This window comes from Labrus mixtus, chromosome 9, assembly GCF_963584025.1.
Source record: "Labrus mixtus chromosome 9, fLabMix1.1, whole genome shotgun sequence".
Taxonomy (NCBI): Eukaryota; Metazoa; Chordata; class Actinopteri; order Labriformes; family Labridae; genus Labrus; species Labrus mixtus.
The window spans coordinates 3,339,389-3,358,111 of NC_083620.1; the positions used below are offsets into that span (position 1 = coordinate 3,339,389).

The 18,723-nt window shown below is 41.4% G+C and overlaps 1 protein-coding gene and 1 long non-coding RNA gene across 3 annotated transcripts in view; one reads left to right on the plus strand and one right to left on the minus strand.

Annotated features, from left to right (window-relative positions):
- The first annotated feature begins 2,290 nt into the window (after positions 1-2,290).
- Positions 2,291-3,829, plus strand: LOC132979856 (uncharacterized). Its single transcript, XR_009674110.1, has 3 exons — positions 2,291-2,497; positions 2,576-2,935; positions 3,464-3,829. It is a non-coding gene; the product is annotated as an uncharacterized LOC132979856 (long non-coding RNA).
- A 4,640-nt stretch (positions 3,830-8,469) lies between these two features.
- The window catches only part of LOC132980063 (large neutral amino acids transporter small subunit 4-like), a 28,188-nt gene continuing 17,934 nt past the window's right edge, over positions 8,470-18,723 (minus strand). The window contains exons 6-15 of one of the 2 annotated variants that reach the window (XM_061045965.1): positions 15,868-15,960; positions 15,556-15,689; positions 14,997-15,208; positions 12,606-12,749; positions 11,796-11,813; positions 11,502-11,628; positions 11,214-11,346; positions 10,800-10,873; positions 10,223-10,346; positions 8,470-9,143 (exon numbers count right to left, since the gene is read on the minus strand). In XM_061045965.1, coding sequence (XP_060901948.1) covers positions 8,982-9,143; positions 10,223-10,346; positions 10,800-10,873; positions 11,214-11,346; positions 11,502-11,628; positions 11,796-11,813; positions 12,606-12,749; positions 14,997-15,208; positions 15,556-15,689; positions 15,868-15,960 — 1,221 coding nt within the window. In that variant the 3' untranslated portion in view covers positions 8,470-8,981. The remainder of the gene's footprint in view (positions 9,144-10,222; positions 10,347-10,799; positions 10,874-11,213; positions 11,347-11,501; positions 11,629-11,795; positions 11,814-12,605; positions 12,750-14,996; positions 15,209-15,555; positions 15,690-15,867; positions 15,961-18,723) is intronic. The other variant, XM_061045966.1, reaches the window with a different exon arrangement.

Below are 18,723 nucleotides of genomic sequence, written 5' to 3' on the forward strand. Positions count from 1 at the left end.
AGCCATAAAGTCAGATCTTCAGGGTATATTTTTGTTTGTTCAAGTTTTTAATGCAATACTGTAGTTTATTTTTATTTTTTTAAATCGACAAGGATCAAAAAATTTGATATAATAACTTATGTACAGCCACTACTGAGGAGTGTGTAATATTTTTGATCATCATACTGATGTTGATCGATTCATTTTACAAGATAGTTTGACTTTAATTTGTGGAAAGAATAAAAATATTAGCAAAATTTAGTTAATTTCATTTTACACATTTACTTAATTCGTCATTAGATTCATTAATATTTCCGAGACCTTTATTTAACCTGTGAACATCGTGTACTCGTGATCAAATTGTGCAATTATTGGGTCTCATGTACTGAGTGCATCTCCTTGTCTTCTCAGTCTACTGAGCAGTGTGTGCATAAACGCCCAGGTGTGGTCAAACCAATGCAGGGAGAGAACCTGTCGACGACTCTGGTTCAGGTTCAACCTGTTTATGAGACATTTCCATGGGTGTGGGTGAGACTGACTACCCAGGGCCCCAATGGAGGAAGGGGGCCCTTGTTTGTCTTAATCTACAGTACAGACCAAAAGTTTGGACACACCTTCTCATTCAAAGAGTTTTCTTTATTTTCATGACTATGAAAATTGTAGATTCACACTGAAGGCATCAAAACTATGAATTAACACATGTGGAATTATATACTTAACAAAAAAGTGTGAAACAACTGAAAATATGTCTTATATTCTAGTTTCTTCAAAGTAGCCACCTTTTGCTTTGATTACTGCTTTGCACACTCTTGGCATTCTCTTGATGAGCTTCAAGAGGTAGTCACCTGAAATGGTCTTCCAACAGTCTTGAAGGAGTTCCCAGAGATGCTTAGCACTTGTTGGCCCTTTCGCCTTCACTCTGCGGTCCAGCTCACCCCAAACCATCTCGATTGGGTTCAGGTCCGGTGACTGTGGAGGCCAGGTCATCTGGCGCAGCACCCCATCACTCTCCTTCTTGGTCAAATAGCCCTTACACAGCCTGGAGGTGTGTTTGGGGTCATTGTCCTGTTGAAAAATAAATGATGGTCCAACTAAACGCAAACCGGATGGAATAGCATGCCGCTGCAAGATGCTGTGGTAGCCATGCTGGTTCAGTATGCCTTCAATTTTGAATAAATCCCCAACAGTGTCACCAGCAAAGCACCCCCAAACCATCACACCTCCTCCTCCATGCTTCACGGTGGGAACCAGGCATGTAGAGTCCATCCGTTCACCTTTTCTGCGTCGCACAAAGACACGGTGGTTGGAACCAAAGATCTCAAATTTGGACTCATCAGACCAAAGCACAGATTTCCACTGGTCTAATGTCCATTCCTTGTGTTCTTTAGCCCAAACAAGTCTCTTCTGCTTGTTGCCTGTCCTTAGCAGTGGTTTCCTAGCAGCTATTCTACCATGAAGGCCTGATTCACACAGTCTCCTCTTAACAGTTGTTCTAGAGATGTGTCTGCTGCTAGAACTCTGTGTGGCATTGACCTGGTCTCTAATCTGAGCTGCTGTTAACCTGCGATTTCTGAGGCTGGTGACTCGGATGAACTTATCCTCCGCAGCAGAGGTGACTCTTGGTCTTCCTTTCCTGGGGCGGTCCTCATGTGAGCCAGTTTCTTTGTAGCGTTTGATGGTTTTTGCGACTGCACTTGGGGACACTTTCAAAGTTTCCCCAATTTTTCGGACTGACTGACCTTCATTTCTTAAAGTAATGATGGCCACTCGTTTTTCTTTACTTAGCTGCTTTTTTCTTGCCATAATACAAATTCTAACAGTCTATTCAGTGGGACTATCAGCTGTGTATCCACCTGACTTCTGCACAACACAACTGATGGTCCCAACCCCATTTATAAGGCAAGAAATCCCACTTATTGAACCTGACAGGGCACACCTGTGAAGTGAAAACCATTTCAGGTGACTACCTCTTGAAGCTCATCAAGAGAATGCAGAGTGTGTGCAAAGCAGTAATCAGAGCAAAAGGTGGCTACTTTGAAGAAACTAGAATATAAGGCGTATTTTCAGTTGTTTTACACTTTTTTGTTAAGTATATATTTCCACATGTGTTAATTCATAGTTTTGATGCCTTCAGTGTGAATCTACAATGTCAATAGTCATGAAAAGAAAGGACACTCATTGAATGAGAAGGTGTGTCCAAACTTTTGGTCTGTACTGTATATGTGGTAGACAACACCAAACATGGAGCCCTTGACTGCAGCCTCTCACCTGTCCCCTCCCCCGGCTCATTAATAAGGTGAGCTAATTTAAGGCACCTGGATGCCTAATACATGGCTCGTGCTTTTGCTGCTGTCTGGCATCTGTCTAGTGTTGCTGCTGGTGCGTACAGCTTTGATGCAATGTTTAACTTGTTTGTTTTAATAGTTAATGAAATCATTGTTTGGTTGTTGCTGCAGCTGTGATAGTTGCTCCATGGTTCTCTGCTCCCCAGATCAGTCCTGACTAATTCCCCATGGTGGTGAGTAGGTGGGTTCAGTATTTTTAGCTTTGAGTTGAAACATTGATTTACTTTTATTAATAGTTGTTTTCCTTTTAGGTGGCTTTAACTGCTGCTGTTTTGCCCTTTTTAGTAGTGTTTGCCTTTAGTTTAAGTACTTTTCTTTTTGGTCCCTTTATCTCATTGATTGTCCCTGTTAAGTTTTGTTTGGTTTGTGCATATCGTTCTGTTTTTGTATGACTTTGACTTAGTGTTTATTTAGTTTGCCGTCAACCAACTGGAAATTGCTTGTTTATTTTGTTTTTGTTACTTAATTATTTGTGTTTTTCTTTCAGCAACTTAGTTGGGGAGGTTAGGTACCCCGGGTGAGGTCCCCACACTTTGCATGCGAGTTATGAGCTGTGGGTCATAAATAGATGACACTGAAGTTTGGATTGCTGTGAGATTTACTTCAAGAAGGTGAGTATGTGGTAGCACCCCCACACCTTCCTCAGTGTAGTATGCATCTTATCTAGTGGGTTAAGCTCAGTTTTGGTTTATTTCTGGATTGGTAGTGTTTTAAACCTCAACTTAAATTTTAGATTCTGTGATCAATAAAAATTATATCTTAATTGTCCTTATTAGTATTTGCATTATTATATTGTTTAACCATTTTTTTTTCTCCCCCACAGCTTAATTCCACCTTGGTTTGCATATTTCCTGTTTTTTTTCAAATAAATCCCTTAAATTCTTTTGAAACCATGTCCCTGCCTCATCAGTGTTCGAATCTGTGTCTTAATTATTTACATTTGGAGTTTTAAGTTGTGTATTTCCTGGGGTGCAAGCCCCCAGGTGGCGTTGTCGGTTATTATTTGACATAAGATATTACCATTCACGAAGCACCAAAAAGTACTGCATCCAATGTTGGGTAACTTCAGTTTTTGATTGTCTAAAACTGTACCACTGTTGTTTTTAAAGCTTCAGAACTTTGTGTGGTTCCTTCCACAGGTCCCTCAAAGCAGAAGACTTCACCTGTCCGCCCATACGGATGATCTCAGGATGTGGGACATGAGACAAAAAAAACAATGGGGAAGTGTCAGACAAAACAACAGAGTCTGACTCTGTGATGATATTTTTTGTCATATCAATGCTATCTTAAGTTTGACACATTCACAATATGTTGATATTGTTTAGACTTCATATAGAAAATTTCCAAGGGGGCTTGCAGGAAGAAATCCAGGTGAAGTTGGGGTTAAAATCTCAGCTGTTTGGGTTTACACAGACAGCTCACCCTGTAAACCACTAATATTTGTGACGACAAAGGGCTCGAGAAAGCAGCGGAGGTGGGGCAAAGTCATTGCTTTGCAAGTCCCGAGTCAATTCACAAGACAGGCAAGTCCCAAGTCAAGTCAAAAGTCCTAACCTTTGAATTTCGAGTCCTGAACAAGTCATTAGCTCTCTTCACCAAATTAAATGCCAGCAGTGAAAACATTGAGGCAAATCCCACGATATTCTGTTCACAGTTGATTATATTTTCATTGTAAAACGCTGTGATTCCGTCCATTTTTTGTGCATCGCAGAAATTATATATGGGACCTAAAATAACATTAAAACCTCAAGTATTTTCGAGTCATTAGGCTCAAGTCCACGTGAACTCCCAAGTCATTGGTGTTGAAGTCCAAGTCGAGTTGCAAGTCTGTCATGATTTTGTCGAGTCCAAAGTGATCAAATCTGTGACTCGAGTCCACACCTCTGGAAAGCAGTGCCAGTCAGAATTTAAAAACAAAACCTGTTTTTTTCTGAAAGATAACAAAAGTGCAGAATGATTCACATTCACAGCATTAAAATCAAAAGACACATCTTTATACAAATTATTATTGTTTATTTTGATTCATATATTGATCTGCCTTTTTTTTCTTTTTCAGTTGAATCTTGAAATATAATTGACAACGGCTATACTGTGGTACAAGACAAAAGAAATTCAAATATAAAACACAAGAACATGAAGATACACATTCATCGTAAACATCATGATGAAACAAAAGTATAATCATAAAAGACGGTAAAACTAAAATGGAGCATGGCAGGTAGAAAAAAAATACAAAAAGGTTTGTGCCAAAGGGAAGGCGTCTGTGTAACAGCTGATATCCCCTTTACCTGTCATCACACACAACCTTTAAAACACAATCAATACACCTATAGACTTCTCATCATACAGTAGCAGGTGAGGTGACGGCACTGAGGACCGGCTGACTCTGAGACATTTAAGGTACGGCAGTGAGGGGGAAAGTGCTGAGAAGTTTTGAAAAATGAAGAATCCACGTCCATCTTTTTTCCACATTCATAGTGATGCTGGAGCACCAGAGTGTACCTGCACATGCTTTATAGTCCCAGAGACACACCAGCACACTGCCAGGTACGCTCTATGAAGCTTGAATTGTTAACATGGGTTTTCAAGATTGGTAAATGTGAATAAAGTTGCATGAAGTCAAACAAAAAGTGTACATTTCTTTGCAAAAACTCAAACTGTTGCATCTCTGAAGTACAAAACTGGTGTGTAAACTCTGCATTGAAGCTCTTTAAGAGGGTTTTCTACAACTACTGCGGCAAAGACGACGAACACAACCAACACCTTGTTTCTGTTCATTTTGTTTTCTCTCTTTCTTTTGAAACTAATTCAATATTTGAAGCTCAAAGAATGAACTACGAGCAGTCTATAACTAGTGTCAAATAACAACAGTGACATCTAGTGGTGGAATCTTCAACTACACCGTAAGGTAATTTAACAGTACTAGATTATTGGGCGGATGAAATAATCTCCACTCATGTAAAATTTAAGCAGGAGTAGAAACAAAGTCATCAAACATTTCTGAGGGATGTAATCTGAGAACACACTGCTGATTACAAACAGCCGGTAAAACCATCTGCTCCTCCTCATCCTCCAAGTGATCCCACCTTTCAAAACCATCACTATGACAACCACATTTTAAAGAGGACATGACAACTACTAGGAGCTAGGTGAAAGATTTGTCAGCCTATGTTGGAACAATCTTAGCAGGTGCAACACATCACAAAAGTAAAACTCATCCCTAAACAAGAAATTAGGTTTAAGATAGACTACGATTAAAGTCACACAGAGCTGCTGACACACAGAGCTGGACTTTGCCATGGAAATGCTCAAAATGCTCCTGGTCCTTGAGAAAAGTTGTTGCTCTAAAAATGAGACTCAAGTGTGGACTTGTTCTTCAGATCCGTCACAAAAAGCAGAGCTGGTAAACAACTAGACGACTCAGACCTTCATTAGTTGAGGAAACTGTTGTTGAAACCTGTTCTTGTTAAACCAGTTTTCTACTTTTGGGGATACAACAGTGTTAAAGTTTGAATAAAGAATTGCAAAGAAAGTAGATGTGAGTTTGCACAAACCAATTTTTCGTTTGGTGCCAAAGGGAAGGTCAAAAAATTGGTCAGAGTCCTCGGACAAGACTTTGACATATGACATGTTACAATTGGCTTTTTGAATTGAACTGATTAATTCCTTGTAACACGTGATACACAGCTGTCTGTCAGATACACTTCTGGAGTTAAAAAATCAAAATGACAATGTAGATTTCTTCACACATCTTCTCACTGGACAGTTAAAAATTGCAAATTTTTTTCCTCCACACAATGTTCTTTGCTCTGTTACAGATAAAGAAGACTACAGTTCTGCTGTGTACACCCTTACTGACAAACCGAGAGACAAACCTCTGCCATGCTTTCTGTGCACCCTAAGGCAAAATATATAGCGACGTATGAAGCGATAGATCTTTTGTTTCTGTGAATATAAAAAAATAAAAGCATCTTTCTGGTTTTCTACGAGTTATAAATCTACATCTGAAGCTCTAAAGTCTACATTCTTTGCATCATGCACCAGCGTACAATTACAGGGAGGGCAAGCCGTACAGAAATACGTGACTGAGGTCCTTTTTTTAGAGGTCTAAAGTGCATCATGTGCCATTCATTTCTTAAGTCACTCACTGGGGCAGCAGAGGCTCGTCTCTCAGCTCGGTCAGTAAACACTTGAGGATGTGTTTATGGATAGATGAAAGCAACACGTGTGTGGATAGATAGAAGGGAAAGAGGAACAAGTACGCCACATCCTGCCCAAATCCACTCCCTCCCATCATCTATTCACAGAAAAGAGGCACTCTGAGGGGTCATGGCTGTCTTTGGAAGTGCCTTTCTGCAAGGTAAGAAAATATCTGAGGAGCTTCTCTGGTGTGTGTTTGAAGACAGCAGGCTGAATGAGTCAGCGGTTATTATTACCTCCCTGTATTACTCTCTACACACACTCTCATCTCATTATCTGTGTCGAGTCCTCAGAAGCTCGAGGTTTTGGATCTCTAGCAGCCTGCTACCTTCAATTAAATCTCCCTTTACGTTAAATACAGATTATTATTAGAGGTGAATTCAAGTTTCCCAGAGAGGCTGTTGTAGTTTCACTTGAGGGTACAGAGGAAAACACAAAAACTGAAACCAACAGCAAAGAGTAATTTAAAATGGTTACTTGATTGGTTCTTTGGAATCCATTAAAAAAATTAAAAAAACAGCTCTTACGTCTGAAGTGAAACAAACTGTCCTTTAAAGTTCCCATGAAACAGCTAACAGAGAGATATTTGATTCTGATTTTCCTTTAAAAACAGAAGACTACCAAAAGGACTACAAGCAGATTTTTTATGTCATTAAAAGGAGCCAATGGAGCTGCATGAAAAACAAATCTGAATCTGAAAAGGGTTCAAATGAAGCTGCTTCATTATTTTCATCAGCATGTTCTTCTCTGCTCTTTTGTTGATATTGTGACTGTGTCGTCCTACAGGAAGCATTGATATAAAGGAAAATATTCTCATTTTAGCGTCTGACTTCGTCTTCATTGTTCTTTTTACATCCTGTCCTGCCTCCTAAGACCCCCCTCCCTCTTCCTCTCTCTGTGAGGGACAACAACCATCTCAGGAAGATTTCAGGAGCAGTCTGTCTGAAAACATTTTTCACAGGAGCCTGTTTGAAAACAGCCTAAATTACCTTTTTTTCCTTAAAGAATCTTTTAGTTTCATGGGAACCTTAAAGTAAAATTCAAAAAAACATATTTCTGTAATTTGTCTAGCACCTTGCTGATTACAGCCTGTTAAATGTCCATGTTTGCCTGTCTGTGTGTGATTGTGTGTCGACTGTCGACATGTTGCCCAGCACCTCACAGAAGCACTTATTGCTACAACAAATCCAAAACTCATGTGAGTATAACGTTCCTCCTGTACGCTAAAAACTCCCACCCTGACAAAAACACACTAGATCTAATACCTTAGTCCAGTCCACCTCCTAGACTAAACACGTTTCCACAGAGCTGGGATCATATTGCAAGTAAATATATGTTTGAATAAAACCACACAACAGATTAAGAATGTATAACACAAGAAGGGAATTCATGAGCAAATTGAAGGACATGGCAAGTTGAGCATGTGTTTTCCTGCACTAGTGACTGCGTGAAACAGTAAAAATAGGACCAGCACTGTCGCTGGCATCATGCAGTATTCAAACCTCAGGATGCAGTTTTATCTCATAGTGCATTATGTAACACACACACACAGAGCTACTGCAGACTTTTTGATGCAATTTATCTGCACCGCGTGCTGATTAAAAAGCCATCAAACTGTCTTTCAAAATGGACTGATGCTACCAATCCTGCTGTGTGTGTGTGTGTGTGTGTGTGTGTGTGTGTGTGTGTGTGTGTGTATGTGTGTGTGTGTGTGTTGAACCTTTCTCAGTTAATGCCCTAGAGTAACGAGAGGAGGCAAAGATAACTTGTCCAACGCTGCTACTCTTGAGTGTGAATCCGGAAAAACTAGCTTGCGTCGCCTGAACCGGCAACACCGGAGAGAAGAGTTGTCATGGTAACTGCTGCTTACAATGGCCCGAGGTGACTTCTTAAAGCAACAATACTGTCACTGCTTTTTTTTTTTTTTTTTTTTACCATTGTCACCTCCAAATTCTCCAAACTGTGGCTCCTCATTGGCTGACATCTTTGTTTTTTTGTTTTGTTTTTTTACATAAAGTCAGAGGCAAATGTGACAGCAGAAACATAAACACAAAAAAAAGTAAAGAGAGGACGTGAAGAGGAGACTTTCAGCAAGGTTTTTTTTTAAAGTTCATCATTGCTTCTTTCCCTCCATGAGTCCATGTTTCTCCTCCGCTTACAGAGGGAGTGGGACCTCTCCATAGTGTGTGTGTGTGTGTGTGTGTTTTCTCACAGTGTATCAGAGGGGGTGAAGCTGTTTGTCACAGTGGTGTGTGCAGTCATGTCAGACCACACATAATTGGCAGTTAAATGAGGTGAGTGAGTGTGATTTTTGAGAAAGGTAGGTAGTGAGTAGTCTGGATTCAGCGACAGAGAGAAGGACCTCTTCTTTTTTCTTCTCTTCTGTGTCCGTCTCTCTTTTCACCGTAGCTCGTCCTCTGTGTTTTTTTTTTTAAAGATCGTCTTCTCCTTTCCTGTTTAGACGAAGGCCTCTGGCTTGCTGTCGCTGGTCATCTTGACATAGATCTTTGGGTCCTCGTCGCGCTCGTCTCGCAGGCGCTGGAGGTGGCGGCTGTGGCACAGCAGGTAGAAGGGCAGGCAGAATCCCAGCATGCTCAGCGCCAAGAGGCCCACGTTCACCTGAAGAAATACAAAAGAGTTAGAACACAACATAAAAAAACAGCTTCTCAAACAGAACTCAGGTATTTTTAATCATGGGTCATTTTTACTTATTTACATATTTTGGGGTCTAAATGTGTATTAGTTACAAAAAAAGGTCAATACACACAAAAATAAATGGCTCACATTGTAATTCTAACTATATCATATATCAAAGCCATCTCCCCCTCTCCTGTTTTGTTATCTCTCACCGCAAACCTCCTTGTTTTTTTTTTTTTTGGCTCTGCAACCTTTTTAAAAACAATCCATAAACACGGATCCATACATTCTGTAAGTTTGTCTAAAGTTGCCTCGACCTGGCAACAAACAGACTTAATCAATGGCTGTGTGCACGGCTGCAGAAAGTCGGGGCGAATGCTGGATAAAGGAACACGCTAACCAAAAGTATCAGAACAGGACAGTGTTCTGTTTTGGTTTATCGTCCGTCTCTCTCGTTCTCAGCATCGTCAGAATACTTTTACATTTATCATTTATTGGTTTAATATTCAGCGCTCTCCAGTCACAGTGATTTATCTCTATTCACAGACTCTACATAAAAAAGTAGAATCTGTTCTAGCGGTCTGCATTGTCAGCAAATTAAATGTTGTTGTTTTTTCTGTGTGTAGTAAATTTGTTTTCTGAGCTGTATTGACCAATCAGGTATCAGCAGGCTTTGGTGCATGCAGGAAAACAGTCTGTGTTAGAGGGCTAATGCAAATCTTATAGGAGCTAGCGGTTATATCATTGCTGCAGGCAGGAAGGCGGTCAAAAGGAAAGCTAGTGCTTACAATGATGGAATTAATATGATGAAGAAAAGAAGATTTAAGTAAGTCACAAAGACAAAGAGGTGCAACCTGACATTTAGACACATTCTTCATTTACAAATGAGGGGGGGGGGGGGGGGGGGGTTCTAACGCTGTGTTGGTTTTATGTTGTTGTTTGAGTTCTTGTGCTTTTGCTGCTTTCAAGTTGCTATGCAAATAAAGTTATCACTATAAATATGTTAAAGTGTAATTCTGTTTCAAGTTCAATGTGCATTTATTTTATTTGTCTCATCTTACCCATAGAGGGTCTTTCTCCAGGGGTCCCACCATGGCCATGAAGAGAGGCTGCTGCAGCAGGGCGAACAGAGCGCTGATCAGAGACTGCATGCCTGTCAGGCTGCCGAACTGAGAGGATGGGTACCTGCACAGGACAAAACACATGTCATGTCAAATATAATCAGATTTCATAGCAAGGCTGAGGTGGTGCTCCGTGGGTCATTCTTCAAAACATCCATGATTGTGCAACTTGTGGCCCTCAGTATGCTGTCACTCTTAATTACATAGAGAAACAGTTCTGAGTTATTTATACTCTTTTATTTGATTATGTTAATATTTGTGCATTTAGTCTTACAATTCAAAGTCTGGATAACCTGCTGCTGAATCATAAAATGTTCCAGTTAAGGATCAATAAAGTACATCTATCTATTTCTTTTAACAACTTCCCAGTATTTCTATCTCGGATCTTGGATTATCTTGTATGGATGTGATGTTTTATGTGTCCTCGTATTTTTGGCCATGCAGCATTTGTAGTTAGTGGTGGATCAGTGTAATTATGTTGTCCTGCTGTTCTTGTGAACATGTCAAACACACTTACACAGCAGCATAGAGGCCTCCGACTGCAGAGTGGATGAAGCCTCTGACGATAGTGTGCAGGATGAAGGACAGGATCTGGAGAAGAGGAAAACAACTTTTCATTCATTTTAAAAGGGAATCCAATCCAACCGAGACACACTAAACAAGATACAGAGAAATACATCTGCATCGCCTCATCTGTCCAGTAGGTGTCACCATAGCACCAAGAAATGGAGTGAGCTGCATTGCCATGTGAGTCTCCTGTTTGTACATCATGTACATCTCTCAGCGTCTCTTTCTACCACTGCAGTGTTAACTCGGGGCTGCAGGAGCACATGGCAGGGTGCATCCCCTTCAAATGACATGAAGTAGTTTCCCACCCTGTGTGTGTGTGTGTGTGTGTGTGTGTGTGTGTGTGTGTGTGTTTTGGGTGTACCTGGAGGGGCAGGTTAGGAACGAGGCATACAACTCCAAATCCAACCAGAAGCAGGTTAGTGAAGATGAAGGCTCTGGTGGCGTTGACGATCTTTTGGATCAGTTTGTCGGGGCGTCTGGGCTCTCCAGGCTCCCTGATTGGATAAAATAAAGTCAGGCTTTGTTTTTATGTTTTCAAGCGTCCTTGTCACTCTCTCTTCTGAGTGTGTTTACAGTGTTACTCTGTTGATTTATTTCAATTCTTAAAATGTTTTGAGAAATGTCACAAAATGTGAGTGTGCAGTCTCACCTCTTGGTAATCTTGTCGTTCTCATCCTCGCAGTCTTTGAGCTTCCAGTCCATGACGTAGCCAATCACAGGAGAGGTGACCAGACACAGCAGCTGGAGCACGCCGAAGATGGACGTGTAGACGCTCACTAAGAGGCAGAACAGATGCACCGTTATTTTTAGTTTTCACTGCTTTTTAATCATTGTCGTGAAGAGTTTAGGTGCACGGAGAAATTAGAAAACACAGACAGCTGAAAAGAAAGGCTGAAAGTGTAGGCGGTATGTATGTTTGTAAGGTAAGCCGTATGTCTCTTACCCACTTCCATCTTCTCCACTGAAACGGCAGCATGAAGCAAGCAAGAGAAGAGAAGAGAAGAGAAGAGAAGAGAAGAGAAGAGAAGACAAGAAAAGACAAGAAAAGAGTAGGGAAGAAAAGAAAAGAAAAGAGAAGAAAAGAGAAGTGAAGAGAAGAAAAGAGAAGAAAAGAGAATAAGAGAAGAGAAGAACAACAAGCAAAAAGGCAGGTTAGCTTAGCAGCTGAGAGAGGGTTTGTTAGGTGTCACAACGCAAAAAATAAACCCTGTTAATTCTCAGAAATTCTGGTGAAGCCAGATGTTAGAGTTTTAAGGTTTATTTTTGGGCTTTTTATTTCCTTCATTTAAAGAAAGGACGGACGACAAAGTCAGAAATAAGTGAGTAGGGAGTGACATGCAGGAAAGTGGCCACAGGTCTTTTCATGTTTTCTTGGAGATATTTCTTTCAATAAAAGCTTCAATAAAAAACTTTAAGCACAGAGAGCTATCAACACAGACTCATTGGTCACGACCAATCAGAAGATATCTTTGATAACCTAGCCACAATGGGAAGTGCTCTGAAACTGAGCACATGGGTGCTGACAGCGCAAAAAGCACCATCAGTAGAGCCAGGCTCTAAATTATCATCAGATCACTGCAGAATGGAGCCGGTGTGCTTTTGCTCTCCTTACAGACTGATTTTTCAGCATACACCAAAGCCTTCTTATACGTGATTGATCAATACAGCTCAGACTACAAACTGGCTACAAAAAAAATAATTTACGCAACCTCTACATTTGTATGTAGAACCTGTAAATAAGATGATTACTGACCTGTCTCGAGGTTACCCTCCGTCAGGGACTCCAGGATGGTGTTCATGGCTCCCATGTAGAAGATGAGGCGCAGCTGGGTCACACACATAGTGATGAGGCTCAGCATGAAGATGGGGCTGAGGACGCTCTTCATGAAGGACTGAGCTGTGGAGGAAATTAAAGCTCACATCAGATCAGTGTGCAGATACATCTGGTCTAACAACCACTATTGGCAGTGTGAGTTTTTGTCAAATTTCATATAAGACTGAAGACTCTTTACTAAACAAAGTGATATTGAAAATTCCCAATTAAATGTTGTAATTTTATTCTTTTGAAAATTAAAGAAACATGTCCTCTATCACCTTTTTTAAGCCTCCCCAGCCTGCAGGTAAAGCAGCAGCTCTCATCTTTTATCTACTAGTGCAAACCTATCTTTTTCTACGCAAGATTTTCTTTCTTTTCTTTTCTTTAAAATTCTCTTTCATATGATGGAAAACTACACCGAGTGGTTCCTGCTCTGGGTGAAGTTTCCTGTTAACACAGAAGAAAGAGACAGCCGTCTGAATATTCCCTCTGGCCCCAGGCTGCCACGGTAACACGCCTAATGCATGAGCAGCTGAGCAGCTAGGTGACTAAAGGAAAACGGTGTGTGCTCCATGAAAGGTTGATCATTAATCAAAGTTGTTAATAGAAATGGAAATTGGACACAACTGGCCATATGGTGAAGCACTGGGCAAACCAATTAAGTACCTGTGCACAGATGGAGCAGATGGGTTTATTATCCAGGACAACAAGTATCTATCCAAGGCTCATTTAAGGGAAGTGTTGGCAAACACCTCATGGTTGCAAGGCAATGCAACATTTCACATTATCTCTCACTCGCCGCAGCTTTTGGTAAAAAATATGACTGAAAAATCTGTCATGTTTTTTTAAAGCTTAGGTTCTTCTCGAGACTATTGGTCATGAATATAACAGAGATCGTTTAAGACGTGTGGTGTTAAATATCAAAGTTTTGAAATTTGCAGCAACCTCGGCTTGCTGCAATCTTCACAGCTTCTTTCAAAGTTAAAAGGAACGAGAGAAGGAAACATGTTGGGACCTCTTTGAAGCTCCTGACAGACTGAAAACGTCCAGCTGTTATTAAACCAACCATGGGCATCCTAACTGCACACACACACACACACACACACACACACAGTAACAGACACACACACACACACACACAGTAACAGACACACACACACACACACACATGAAACAACGCTCTGCCTTCAAACCACAACAATGCTTCTGAAGGGTTCCCTGCCAGCAGGCCACACTCCTGCTGAGCAGCCTTCCAAAAAAACGGGATCTGAACCAATTGCACGGTCCGTTTGGTACCAAAGAGACCGAGAGGAAAGAGACTAAATCCCCCTGCTGGGGGACCCTGACCCCGGTGTAGAGGAGTCAGGAGGGCCTGAGGAGTCCTGGAGGTGTCGGGGTGACTAGGGTTAGATTAACAGGGATGTAGGGCAGAGGTAAAGGTCTGTTTTGGAGGGGGGGGGGGGGGGGGGGGGACATATTGGGCTTAATTGTTGTGGACAGATATAGGTCAGAACTGTGAGGTAAATCTGTTGACAGGTTAGATGGGAAAGATGTCTGCTTGTTATTTATGCTGACGTTGCTGTTAATGTCTATCCATTATTTTGCCTTAATTTGCATATTATGTGAATATTTGCCTTAATTCAGAATGTAATGTTTTTCTTTTGAGTGCATCAGTTGAAGGAGCCAAGCTTACCGGCACCTCCTGTGGCTACTACACTTAATGTATACAGTTTTGATGTTTGTACGCAGTGATGATGTGTTTTGTGGGAGGGTAGCAGGAAGTTAGCTAGCGGTAGCTTGAGGTCAGTTCACATCAGAACGTTCTGGACCACCTATAGACGCCTTCTTCAATTACTTGAATAGTTTTTCAGCAGAAGACAAGTCGTCTCGACAGTGACAGGCTAACCCTTAGCAAGTGAGTACGGGTCAGGAAACCTCAGAAACGGTCGGAGGTTTCCTGACCCGTTACTCACTGTCAGCTCATTGGGACAACCATCCAACTAAATGGACAAAGTCACATCTTCATATGTGGAGAAACCCAGCATCCATACTTAAAATATCATGGCATTCTGTAACTGAAGGTCAAAACAGTATATGCTCTCTATGAATATTAGCTAGATCTGTTGATTACATCTAATGTAGGCCATAATGTCTACTCCAAATTGGTCTATTAACAAGTACCTCATAGAACTCCACTTTAATAAAATCCGGGCTCCAATCCTGTAGATCTTCTCATTTATTTCACTTGATTGATACTTCCACCAGATTCTTACTGAAGCCGACTAAAACGACAGAGATCTGAAAATGTGTTTTCTGTTTCAGACTTACTCTCTTCCTTGTCTTTGCTCTTCACCTCCAGGTCGACGGTGGAAAGGCACAGCTTGTTGGCCTCCTGCGTCGCCAGGTCTTTAGGCGGCTGGTGTTCACGCTTCATAGAGTTACCAACGCTGAGGCGGCGCCCCACGGTGGTCACCTGCCGGTAAAACTGCTTCCCTGTGATCTTGTGGTCGAAGCCGAGCCAGCTGAACTTGATCTTCACTCTGAGGAAAGAGAGGAGAAAGATGGTCGGGATCAAAAGTATCCAGGTTAAACCAGAGCAAAGCCAGCTGATCTAAGTCTTTACGGTGGTTCTTGTCTTCAGGCCTCTGCTGCATTACAGCTGGGATTTACTGCACAAGAGTGTATGAGCATGCAATCATGCACGTGTGTGTGGTAAGGCAGTGATCTCTGTGGGGAATGCAGACTGTCGAGGCTCAGTTTGAAGCCATCTGCAGCCGGTATAACCTGAGGTTAACTAATAGTATTATCATAGCTTCTTGATAGCTGGAGGCTACAGAAATGTTCATCATCTTTGTGTGCGCGTGCCAGAATGGAGTATTTGTCTTACGTGAAGTCCATGTCCTCGGGGCCGGGGAAGGGCTCCAGAGGCCAGTTGACGAAGCAGTTGAAGAAGACGAGGCAGGCGCAGGCGGCCCAAACCAGCAGGATGACGATGAAGGTGGCACCCAGGTCATAGATCACCTACGGAACAGGGGACCAAACCAGACATATTAAATGGATAATCAATATGTCATTCTGGTGTAGCAATGGTTTGTTTTTTCTTTTGAGCTTTAATGAAACATGCTGAGGGATGATTGTGTTTTGGGTGAAATGGAAGAAACAGGCAATGTTATTAATCATAACAAATGTGTGAGGTTACCTTGATGCCGGGGAAAGTCACAGCTGAGGAGGCGTAGGAGCCGATCATCAGGGCAATAAAGGTCGACCTCAGGTCTCCAAACATGTTAGGGAGCTGTGGAGGGAGCAGAAGGAAGTAGGTTTGTCATGATAGCAGAATTTAACATTTAGATTCTAGTAAAGACAATCTAAAGGGGCCCTTGAAGCCTTGTGGTTAGTGCCCCACCACATTCAGGGGCTTTAGTCCTCCAAGCAAGCAATGCAGTTTGTATCCGACCTGTGGTTCCTGTCCTGCACGTCATACCCCACTCTCTCTCTGTCCCCAATTTCTGACTCTATCCACTGTCCAATCCCTTATAAGGCATAAAAGCACCGCAAAAATGAACCTCAAAAAGAAAGATATTGATAACTGTTTCAATACCAAAGTAACAAAAACAACAAATCCTAGATATCCAATCATCGTGAATGTCTTGTTTTGAAATAAGTTGCGGACAAACTTGGTGTTCCTTTGTGTAACTTGTTGTTATGTTGTGTGTAGTCCTCCATGTGTGCTCTCTTTGGTTTGGTCAGATGGTTTAGAAATCCTCCTCAGTTCTAAGTTTAAGTCCGTTAGTTGAGTTCACTGACTTTCAGTAGAGAAATTGTATTTTTTACCAACTTTTAACAATTCCTCTACTTATAGGAAATTGTTTACAAGATCCTCAATGTAATGAAAACTTTTTAGATTTTTACGTCTGTATAATGGGCGGTTGCAATTTTTTAAATCTTAATTAAAGGTGTTTCTGCAGATGAAGAAACAGCCTAACACCTGTTAGGTAAGTCAGTATCGGTGTAGACTCGCTGTTGGAGGGTTTAATAAGCCCCTCCCATGCCGTCCCAAAGGCACTCAGTTTGGCAGAACTTCCACGCGAATGTGCAAAGGGAGTGGAAGAGTGTAGGGGGAGGGTATAGGAAGTGGTTTGAGACATTAAACAACAATGATAAATAAAATAAATAAATAAATAAATAAAAGGGTCCTGTGAATCTTTGCTGTTGAAAGGCTGGCTGGATTCTGTTTATTTTCTGTGGTTTGCATGTCAGATTCAATATATCTTTCTACAATTAAATATTTAGCAAATCACACCCATGCAGGCAAATACTTGACCCCGGTGTTCTCATGCTGATAGGCCTGTCACCGTGCACGCCCTGTTCTGTCTGCAGCAGCGTTGTTCAAATCTTGTTTTTGTTCCAGCATCAAGAGAAAAAGCCAAAGTCTTGCACAATAACCCGAGAGCACATGTTTTTCTTAACTTGCCAACTTGAAACCGTAAGTAGTCTCCTTAAGAAGTCAAAAACAGAGAGCACAAAAACAACAACACCAAGCTTGAGAGCAACATGTGGCTTGCAGATTCATACATTTGCTGCCAATGGGAGTTCTGATTTCTTTCATATGGAAAATATTAAAGTTCAAACTGGGATAAGAGGCGATCCAAAAGTGTAAATATGTGTCAAAACTGCACTCCCTATCCCATTGTCATTGTCAAGCTGCTTTGTTCTCAACAGGGGGGGAAGCTTGTTAGGCAGATGCTTGAACCCCTTCACCCCGGTAAGACGTCACTCCCCGGATTAATTGGACCAAAGGTGAGCAACAAAAAACGGCTACAACATCCGAAATAACGGGGGCTCCCTGTCCTGTTTATGTACTGCAGCAGAAGAATCTAGTTATCAAGCTCTACAGGAGGAGCCTCACTGCCTGTCAACAGTGGGGGTTAAGATGGCTGACCTTTAGCCCGGTAGAGGAGAGGACACATAAATGACCAGCTCAGCTCGTGTCTGGCTCAGCGGACTCGATGTGGTCACGATGAATGATAGCTCTGCAGAGTCAACAGGTTCAGATTTCCCTCACTGCTGCTCTATCACTTCCTCCTCCTGAGTCGTGTGATGATTGCTCATTTCTGACGTCTGGTCTTTTGCAAGAGCTCTATTAATATAAAAAAAATAACTTGGAGGAAAGTTGGTGTGTTCTTTCTCTTTAGCAATAAGTATTCATGTGAAAGGGTTCTCCTCAGGTTTGTACTTCTATCAGATTGCCTGGCTTGTGATCATCGACTCTATAGTGTAAAAAGAGAGACGACATGACATCTCCCCAAAAGTGAAGCCAAAACATCCCAAGCTCCTGCTGACTGGCTGGAATATAGGTCATAAGCCTCCTTCATAATGACAGATAGGAAAATGGGTCAAATGATGGAATCAAAATATTTTTTTCTCTAACCTTGTTTCTGTCATTACAGTAAATTTAATTCTGTTGATTTATGTCCAACTGTTCATTTATCTGAACTTAGGTTCAATCAGTGATTTGATGCAATAAAGCGGTACAAAACACCATGATTGACAGCTCTGTTGACGAATAAGGATCTTTCAGAGCTGCGTGCACCAGTTTATCAGAGTAGAGGAGAAAAAGTGAGAGTAAACGTAATGAACACTAAAATCAGAGTCGTTGAACTTTCCATTACTGTGAGTGTTTGCTTCAACCCGACATAACAATCTGTTGTGTTCTGCTGTGGACTGTACCGACCTTTGACCTTTGATTAAGAAGTTAAATGTGGGTTTGGGGCGTAGCATTAATACCACGGCTCTCCCTGATGATCCCTTCTAGACAGACAGACTCTGGTTGCAAATTCACAATAAGTTAGCGTCGGATAGAGTTATTTAGCTTCACTTTTCTAGAATAATGTGATTTTTTGGGAGGGAGATGGGAAAGCTGCATAGATTGGCGACAGAGACGGAGGGCTGACATTAAATATCCTAGTTGCAATTATTCTAAAGTAACTGTAAATACTTTGATGAAACAAAGTAGCAGGGTTAGGGTTATGATAAATGATAAAACTTGCCTATTTTT